At 41.6% G+C, this 10511-nt stretch overlaps 1 protein-coding gene and 1 long non-coding RNA gene across 2 annotated transcripts in view; both read right to left on the reverse strand.

Annotated features, from left to right (window-relative positions):
- Positions 1-10511, reverse strand: part of atp10b (ATPase phospholipid transporting 10B) — a 21541-nt gene that overhangs the window by 3567 nt on the left and 7463 nt on the right. Inside the window, 6 exon segments of the mRNA XM_032528660.1 lie at positions 770-1037; positions 6085-6269; positions 6385-6511; positions 6599-6699; positions 7918-7985; positions 10257-10449. Of these exon segments, the coding sequence (XP_032384551.1) occupies positions 770-1037; positions 6085-6269; positions 6385-6511; positions 6599-6699; positions 7918-7985; positions 10257-10449 (942 nt within the window).
- Positions 7186-9790, reverse strand: LOC116697241 (uncharacterized). Its single transcript, XR_004333972.1, has 3 exons — positions 9596-9790; positions 7972-8127; positions 7186-7309 (listed from the first exon to the last, which is right to left on the reverse strand). It is a non-coding gene; the product is annotated as an uncharacterized LOC116697241 (long non-coding RNA).

The following is a 10511-nucleotide window of genomic DNA, read 5'->3' on the forward strand; positions in this document are numbered from 1 at the left end:
TAGTTCAGGACTGTGTGTAAACTAATTAAGTGTGGACACAGAGTGTAAATTGTAATTTCCCCATAGGGGATCAATAAAAAGATTAAAATTAAAATTAAAATTAAATTAAAATTAAGTTAAATTAAATTAAATTAAAAGTGAAATCTAAGTAACATTTAGAGTGGTAATAAGCTCATACAATAAATTGCAACACCAGATTTCTTCCACACGTTGGTTTTGTTTCTATTGTTTACTGTATTTATTGTAAGGAATTGTTTTAAAATAAGGCCCAAAGGCCTCTCAAATTTATTAATTCCTGCATCTTCTTTCATCAGACTTAAGTTTGACAAAGAATCCTTCAGCCCTCACACGCACACTCTCTGCATGCTCAAACACTCATACATGCTTAAAAGGAAGAAAAACCTGACATCCTTGGATACGTACTGTACATGTTAACAACAGTGTATAGTTCACACAGAGGCCCACATACCTATAGCCACACACACACACACACACACACACAGTTCTGTTTTACATAAAAATGTGGCCAATGATCTAACCATTCCTTTGGCCTGTTTGATGCAACTTATTCTGAACTGTAGGATGAGAAACACAAAATCCTTCCCCAAGTCTATACATGGGGAAAGGAATACATCTTTAATACTGAAATAACACATCTACATTAGAAAAATATTTCTACAGCTTTCTTCTGTGGTTCATAGAAGTCAGATTAAAAGTCCCAGATAAATGTGTTTGGAATTACGTGAGTAGCTCAAGAAAAGCTTCTTACCAACAGCAAGGGTCATGACGTTGAGTTTCTCCCTCACCACCTTCACCACTCTGCTCTTCTGTGAGGGCGTGACTCCACAGCAGAGCACGGTGCAGCAGCGCTTCGCCAGGTCCACGAAGTGTTTCTGCAGGTCTGATGACAGAGCCAGGGTCCGGGTTCACCCGTCCATTAACAGTGAGATGTTCTGGGTTGTGTCCACATTACGAGGGTCTTTGCTGTACCTCCTCATCTCTTCCAGTTTGCAGTCCAACACGGATGTGCACGCAGACTGGACATCTGCTTATTTTGCTGATCTGATGTTGTTTTACTTTTTATGAAGCATTACAAAAGAGAGCTAAAACACTCAGTTGTGAAAAAACAATCGGCAACTATTTTGATAACCAATTAAGAAATTTTCAAGTTCCAGCATCTCAAATGTGAAGTTGTCCTGCTTTTCTTTCTTCAAAATAAATTATTTGAAGATGTCATCTTTAGTAGCCTTCTTCTCCAAGTGCTTTGGCCCCTTACCATTTTTAAGGTCCCAATCTCAACAGCGGAGAAGTTGGAAAGAGGAATCACAGGCTACATCAAGAAATGGATTGGAGTACCTCAATGCCTTACCACCATAGGCGTCTACAGAGAATGCAGCCTCAAACTGCCCCTTGCCAGTCTCACAGAGGCAAGGCAAGGCAAGGCAGCTTTATTTGTATAGCACATTTCAGCAACAGGGCAAATTTCAAAGTCTTACACAAAATCATTAAAACAGATAAAACACAAGTACAAACAGTTAAAATCATAAGCATTAAAAATCATAGAGACACATGAATAACAGTTAAAAACAAAATAAAAACATTAGGACACATAAACACAAGAATAAAAGTTACAGTGCAGCATAAGAAAGAAATGAGCATTAATTTAAGAAGGAGCATCAAAAGGAAGGTCTTCAGCCTTGATTTAAAAGAACTGAGAGTAGCACGGATCTACAGGTTTCTGGAGTTTATTCCAGATATGAGGAGCATAGAAACTGAAAGCTGCTTCACCCTGTTTAGTTCTGATTCTGGGGACAGAAGTAGACCTGTCCCAATGACCTGAGAGGTCTGGGGGGGTCATAGTGTAGTAGCAGATCAGAAATGTATTTTGGACCTAAACCGTTAAGGGATTTATAAACTAGCAAGAGTACTTTGAAATCAATTCTTTGAGACACAGGAGCCATGTAAGGACTTCAAACTGGAGTGATGTGATCCAGTCTCGGGTCTTAGTGAGGACTCGAGCAGCAGCGTTCGAATCAGCTGCAGCTGTCTGATTGATTTTTTAGGGAGACCTGTAAAGACCCCTTTACAGTAGTCAAGTCTACTGAAGAGAAAGCATGGACCAGTTTTTCCAAGTCCTGTTGACACATAGTCCTTTACCCTTGATATGTTCTTTAGGTGATAGTAGGCTGACTTTGTATTGTCTTAATGTGGCTGTTAGTTCAGGTCTGAGTCCATGACTACACCAGATTTCTGGCTTTGTCTGTTGTTTTTAACATTGTTGTTTGAAGCTGACGCAGAACTTTTAATCGTTCCTCTTTTTTCCCAAAAACAACTACCTCAGTTTTTCCTTCATTTAATTTCAGAAGTTCTGGCACATCCAGTTGTTAATTTGTTTGATGCAGTTAGTCGTTTTTGTATTTGCTATAGTCCCCTGGCGATAAGGTTATGTAATTTTGGTGTCATCCGCATAACTATGGTAACTTATTTTGTTTTCTTCCATAATCTGAGCCAGTGGAAGCATGTAGATGTTAACAGAAGAGCCCCAGAATGGAGCCTTGCGGAACTCCGCACGTCATATTTGTACGCTCAGATGCATAATTACCTATTGACACAAAGTAATCCCTATTCTTTAGGTAGGATTCAAACCAGTTTAGTACTGAGCCAGAAAGTCCTACCCAGTTTTCCAATCGGTTTAGTAATATGTCATGGTCGACCGTGTCAAATGCAGCACTGAGATCAAGTAATACTAAGATTGAAATTTTGCCATTATCTGTGTTAAGGTGGATGTCATTAAAGACTTTGACAAGAGCCGTTTCAGTGCTGTGGTGTGGTCGGAAACCCGACTGAAAGGTATCAAAACTGTTGCTTAGTGACAAGAAATGGTTGAGTGTGTGAAAACTACTTTTTCAATGATTTTACTTAAACGGAAGGTTTGATATTGGCCTATAGTTGCTCATTAGTGACTTGTCTAGGTTGTTCTTTTTTAAAAGTGGCTTGATTACTGCAGTTTTCAGGGCCTGTGGAAAGATACCTGAAAGAAGAGATGTGTTCACACTCGTAGAAGATCAGAAGTCAAACAATTGGAAACATTTTTGAAAAGTCCCGTTGGTAGAATATCAAGGCAACAGGTCGAGGTTTTCAGATGTTGAATAATGTCCTCCAGGTTTGTATGGTTGATCGTGTGAAATTCTGTCATATTGGTTTAGAATAGAGGAATTCAAGTGTCCAAAACAAGACTCCCGATGACACTGATTGAATCATGTGATGCAACCGTTAGTAACATTGCACCAACCTTGGTGGTTGGCCTCAAATTGAGACCAGTCAGTGCGGTGGAGGAGGCAGCAACTGCTCTCAGACTTGCGGACATACTGGGGCATGTCCAAAAGGGAAGGGGAGGCTTTGGGCTAACACTTAGGCTACCAGCCTGGAATACAGCCACGGCACCAGAACGGAGGAAATTGTTAGTGGAGGAAATACACCGGCAGGAAGAAGCCGCAAGGTGGGCCAAGACAATTTTCCTTGGTAAACAGGGACGGTGGACACGTTGGGAGAGTGTGGAAAGAAGGAAAATCAGCTGGAAGGAGTCATGGAGCATGGAAGCAAAGCAAATCAGCTTCATCATCAGTGCTACACATGATGTTCTTCCAACACCTTGCAATCTCCATTAGTGGTTGGGTAAGGATCCAGGATGTGCCCTCTGCTCCAGGCCAGGTTCTTTCAAGCACACACTGACCGGGTGTAGAGTCAGCCTTATCCAAGGACACCTGGCATCCTTAAAATCCTCGCAGCCACCCTGGAAAACAAAGGGACTGCTTCCAACTCCTTGCCACCATAAGCACCCAATCCACTGCAGATCAATTTTGTCGTGGGGCAAAGGCAGCCAGATGCAGAATCACTTCTCTGGAGCATGGTCAGCTTCGAGGGGCCTGTGACTGGAAGATGCTAGTGGATGTTGGTCAGCATCTCATTTTTCCTCCCGAAATTGCAATCACCACACTCATGCCTGACAAGGTCTTCATCATTGAACTCACTTTACCCTGGTAGGACTCTGTGGATGAGTCATACGAGCAAAACAACTACGCTATGCTGAGCTAGCTGCTAAAACACAGTATCACGGATGGAAAACTGAAGTCCATCCAGTGGAGGTGCGATGTAGGGGGTTTGTGGCAGTGTCTACCACCAAACTGCATAGAGACCTGGGAATCAGAGGCCAGAGCTTGTGCCAAGCCACCAAAGCCTTGTCTGAGGCGACTGAAAGAAGCAGCCAGTGGACAAAGAGACAGGACTCCTGCTGGGCTCTAGCTTGATTGCGTGATTGGGGGGGGATACACTGCGGGGACTTGATCACCCCTCAGACGAGGATGTCTAGGTATAATGTCCGAAAACTCCAATGAAGACTGAGTTGTACTACTGATGATGTGTCCCTTGGATCACCCATCAAGGGAGGGTGCCCACCTGAAACCTCCACTGTGTCAACTACACTGCCATGGTCAAGTACATTCTCTTGGTACACACTTGCACTTAAAGGATGTATTACATTTTGTTTTGTGTTCCTGAAAACACACACATTTTTTGTCTTTCCTTGTTCTGTGATGATCACGTTCCTATACAATTAAAGCATATAATAAAAAACATATAAAAACACAAAATTAAAGTGGATAAGTTGAAACTTGGACGTGACATCTCTATAATCCAAACAAAAGACACAATGCACAATTTCACAAGGCACACCATTAAAGGCAAGACCATGCCTCTGTGCTACATTACAGAGTACAGATTATGGTAGAGTCGGTAAAAGAAACATCACTCTGTTGTTGAGTCATGTTCATGTCTGACTATAAGCAATTACGAGGCTCTGGTCCCATCAGACTCATCATTGTTGTCTGTAAATAACTCCAGCCTCTTTGCCAAAAGGAAAAGCAACAAGATGAAAATAAATTGGGTCATCCTGTTTTTATATCATCTATCCAATGCTGGTTAAATTCCATTAGGTGTGGTAGGGTGATTGTGGGAATGCATCCCTCAGGTAGTCATCAAGTTACAGTGGTAAAAAAAAAAAGAGAAGTTCATTACCAATATGAGCAAAGGGGTATTTCCCCTGAGGGTTGAATATTAGACTGGTAATTAGATATGAAAGCAGTAGATATTGTATTGTGGCTATCTCACATTCATCATCTATGACTAGTCCCATCTGAGAGGTGCAAGACAGTCCCATTGTTCCAGAATGCTCCCCATGTATCCGTTAAAGCCGACGGGTAATTTTGGTCTAGTTGAGGCCGGGGATGATCAGACATGCTCAGGTTGTTATGAAGGGCTCATTCACGTGCTACTAGATCTTTAATGACCTCAGAGAAGCAGTACCCACACCTGACACTTTCTCTGATGAAAATGTAAGGGTCTGACCTTTAGTTAAAATGTTAAAGTGGTTCAAAAAGGTTTGGCCATTTAAATTGGAGGGAGAAAGCACACAGGTAAAACTTTCTTCTTGAAAAACACACGACTTGTCTTGAATGACCATCGACAAAAGGCAATGCTGCCCTTGGAAACAAGCTGCATATGATAATCATGAATTATGTAAAATAACAGTTTGTTATGGCTATTAGCTCCTGATGCTCTAGGTCTTTACTTTTTTTTCTTCTTTTCATTCATTCATTTGAAACTTCAAATCAATGTTGTCAATCAATTGTGTTGTTTTCAAGCAAGGGTTGTAACACTGTTACACTATCATTGCCTATTTTGGGAAATACAATTTTATTTCAACATCCCCGTTTGTCTGTGTAATGTTTCTTCACTTGACACCAACCAAGCAAGATTGTGAATCTATCACAGTAAGAAACAAATTAATGCTTAACTTAGCTAAGCAGTTTTCCAGTCTTTATGCTAAGCTAAGCTGTCTTATTTTCCAACATGTCACTTTAAGTACATCAACATTTTCATTGCATGTTTGATTTACCAACACAAATTCTAATTGTGGTGTAAGAAATGAATCAGAGATGTGCCACCATTTATCATTTCACATAAGCGATAAAGCAAAAAAGCTCTGAGTCAAGCAGCCAACCTTCCGTGAGACAGTGGCCTCCTCACCTTGTTTCCGCAGCTCATGTTAATCACCAGGTCTTCCTCTTCCAGTAGCCTGCAGGCATAGCCAATGTTGACAGCTGTCTCGGTCTTGTCACCAGTCACCCCCCACACCTGGATCCCTGTCTCCCGCAGTGCCATGATGGTTTCTGGGACATTCTCCTGCAGGTGTTCCTCAATGCCCGTCGCCCCTGCATAAGAATACATATCCAAAAATAAGGCATGATTCCAACACAGAGCTTATCACACAGATACACAATGAATGGTGTGTGTTGGGCTGATATGCATGTATGTATTATATGTTACCTAGCAGGGAGATGTCTGTCTCTAGCTGCTCATCAGTGTCCATAACAAGCTCCTCTCTGTTGTCTGTAGCTGACAGAGCTCTCTGCCTGTTGACCGACCAGCTTTCATACGCCTTGTCACTCACAACCTGCAGCACACGCAGAAAAAACATGAAACAGAGCTCCTCTATTTCAGAAATTGATGCTGGTAAATCCTTACATATCTTATTGTGCACCTCCTTTGTAAAGCAAAATGTCCGTAGCCCTTCTTTAGCATAGCAGTCAAGCTGATGCTGAGTATCTGCTGCTGTGTTCTTCTGCTTCCCACTCAGATGTTCTGAAAATAATACGACACTGATCTATTTAAATGGTCTAATATTGAATTATGAAATGTCCCAGGGTATCTCACTGTTGACTAGTAAATCAATTAAATAAAAAGGGCAATGATGTGTGTAAATGTACTTTCACCTGCACGTACTTGTGTACGGTATACCGAGGAGCTCCATGATGGCGTAGTCTACACCTTTATTTTACAACACATACTCTTTGGTAATTGGATGTCGCACCAAAAGAGACATTTGCTTCCTGTTGGAGTCAAAGGTCAAGGTGTCCAACACCTCAAACACCAGGTCCCCCCCAGACGGGAGCCTCACTGTCACACTGTCAGGGTTGTGGGCCAGCAGCCATATACCTTGAATGCATACACCAGGGCAGACTAATCTGGACTCTCTGCCTCATAGCTCAGATTATTTGGGGTCATTGCAGACTTGTCGCACTGGGATGGAGCGTGGAGCGAACATGTATGTATGGAGTTTATTGGTGCAATTTTTCTTGGGCTTGTGCTGCCAGGAAGTTAAAATTTGGCAAAGAGAGACAGACTTTTTTGTCAGGCTGGACAAAGTGTCCGATGGGTTGCTTGTCTGATCGGATCGTGAAAACCCACTCACCTGAAAAAGTAAAAGAAATTTCTGTTCTTAGTTTTTATTTCGCAGATGTTGTTCAAACACCCATATGGTGAGAACACAAAAACACTCCTTGTCATCCATTTCCAATCTGTTTCTTTTTGTGCTTTCATATTTTACTACAAACTCAAGGGAAAATCCACATATTTCTCCCATCTGCCAGACCTGAACATCACAGTCAAGAGCAGAGAGTACTAAAATTAATAAAAGTAACCCTGATTGCCCTTGCAAATCTCCGTTTACTATGTGGCTAATTTAGTGAGGACTCAGAATCGTTGCAACTGGGGCTTTAAAGATGAAGGAACATCAGTACTGACCACCGATAAAAGAACAGAAACTTACAGCTAAACAATTGAAGAGAACTTTCAAAATTAAACTAAGTCTTTGAGGTTAATAAGAAGACTTTAAAGTTGATTGTTGTGTGTGCTTGTAATTCAATTATGAAGATGTTGCGGCAGTACTGCAGTCAAATGTCTGGACACCTGGTTTCTATATCAAATAATGAATGAGACAATAAATGGATGTTTTAAAAGCATACCGGGATACTGGGATTTTCAAGAGAACAAATCACTCATCCATCTTTCCTCTCCTGCCTGAGCCCTCCATCTCTACTTCCCATCCACAGTGGCAGTAAACGGAGCGCTCACACTCTGTCTCCGAGCTGTTGCCATAGAAACCACCACAGTGTTGCAAATGGCGAGAGCCAGAAAAAAGTCAAGGCACGGATCTATGTTCCGGCTGCTGCGGCTCTCTGCCCTGCTAATCTGCTGAAGCAACTTCCTGTCTGGAATCACCTCAGCTTCCTGTTGGAGTAAAAGTTAATCAGTTTTTTTTTTTAATTAAAAGCTCATGCTGATAAACTGTTTCATGCTTGCACTTACCTTTCACTGTTTTGACATGAGAGGATTGGAAAGTTTTTAGGTTTTAACATTTTCATCCATGTTTTGTTTGCTCATGTACAAAAAAGATTACAGGAAGGACAAAGGGACAGAAGGAAGGGAGGAAGTTTTCATTCATACAAACATTAAGCTCTGTTGGAGTGACACAGCATGGGGAAGCAATGACCAGCCCTGTGCTGCCTTGCTGGAAAAAAAACACAGTACCTTTTCTGTCTCAGCCTCTGTCTCCAGGCTTCTGCTCTTTGCCCTGTGGACAAAAATAGACACAAAGCTACTGTATATCAAACTGACGATGACTAATCTATGGTGCACGTTTACAGTTTATGTGACATTAGTGGTCTGTGCCAAATGGTGAACAGCATGACCATATGTCCCCTCACAGACACAGGGGCAACTTTGAGCCAAAATGGATGTGTTTATCACTGACACCGCAGCTTGACCATCTGCAGCGGAGACTGGGACCATGAGGCCTTTTGACACAAGGATGGGTGAGATTTGTCTTAACAAATGACACTTTAAGGTCTTTTGAGTGTGTATTTAGACACATTTAGTTCACATTTCTATATCTTAGTAACATGTATGACATATACATTTATAGATAATTACCCAATTATGCAGCAAATAAAATGAAAAGAAGCAGACAATACTTTAGCTTCAGTATTATTGTATATTAATTTGGTATACTCCTTTAATAATGACCTAAACTGAATCCATCAAGTTGACACCCTTACTTTTTTATCATGATAATCTTAGAATGGAATAAACTGTGTTGTCCCAGTGAGGAAATTTGGTCTGGGGCACAGTGCTACAGTCTGTTGCTTCACATCAAACATCACAAGAACAAGATCTTAAAACAAGAGACATTATCAGCCATGTGATAGACTGACAATACCATGATAACTTTAATAAATAGATGGATAGACAAAGTTACACTTTCATTCACAATACATGCATTCTCAATCATGTATAATTAATAACTCAGTGAGGACATATATTAAATGTCTTTTACAGTACATTAGTGCAAAGTGGCAGGACAAGATGTCTCAGTAGCCATCCCAGTTCCCTAAGCTGGGTTTGATCATAGTGGGCCAGTTTAAACAACATAAATGCACTGTCCTGTTCTGAGCCTGTTATTTGTGGTACTGATTATAACTGTAAATACACTTGTTAATCAAGAAGAATGAGTTTAATTTGTAGGCCCGTTTGAGTCAACTACCTGACAACTACATCTCCTACATGAGCAAATATGCTGATGACCATTTCCCCTTGGTGGTTTCCTGTGAATCTGCATTACTCTATTGAGACAGCCAAAACTCACAACCCAACCCTCTGAATTATGTGCCTTTTCTTACTGACTGAGCGATCATCTTACCAGCAGACTGCTGAAGGCCACATCGCTCTGGGCATTTCCTGTGACCTTACTCTCGCGTCGGTTGTCATGGTGATGGTGCTCATCTTCAGGGTTTGAGTCCTTAGTATCTAGGGACCATCCAGTCTATGAAGGTCGTGGCTGCTGGTTGAAGATGATCTCGTCCTCTGACTCTGGTACATCGAGGACAGCTAGGCTGATGGCTGCAAATCCCCAAAAAACATGTTGATACATACAGTATGAACTGTATATTGTATGTACTATATGTCAGGTCGAGTCACGTTTAAGTGCCGAGCCCTTAACCAGGACTTTAAAGTAGTAGTAAGTAGTACCAAAGTAGTGTTGTGATCTTTACTGCAGTAGGCCTATCATTCGTTAGTCATTGAGGTGTGTGGGTAAAGCTATGCCACAACAACAATAATCCAGTTCAGGTGAGTTTACTGTAGAAACTGCATGATACGGCACTCACCAAACACATGAACAGGGAAGAACAACACAGGCAAATGTGATAATTTACCATAAGTGCAGGTTGTCAATTGGTGTCCCGGTCACAGATTGAGGTCACTCAGACACCCATTCACTTTGGGATGCGGAAAACAACTAAGTAAAGATTGGGGCTGAACAGAGATATATGTGTCTGGGAGCCAATAGGAAGTAAGTAAACCCAGTAAAGCCAGTCTTGTCTGAAAAGATGTATTCAATCTGTCCCAGGTCCTCCTTGCTGTTCAGGGCCTTACACTGCACATGGCTGTCCGTCCCTTCATTGTGCAGATCAATGTCATTAGTGATGAAGAAGATGTGACCAATCTTTACCAACTCAATGGACAAGTAGAGGCAGATAGGATCAGGATCAGGATCTGGAGAGTGGAAAGGAGAGGATGATCAGGATCTGGAGAGAGGAGAGGAGAGGAGAGGAGAG

The sequence above is a fragment of the Etheostoma spectabile genome, chromosome 10 (assembly GCF_008692095.1).
Source record: "Etheostoma spectabile isolate EspeVRDwgs_2016 chromosome 10, UIUC_Espe_1.0, whole genome shotgun sequence".
NCBI lineage: Eukaryota > Metazoa > Chordata > Actinopteri > Perciformes > Percidae > Etheostoma > Etheostoma spectabile.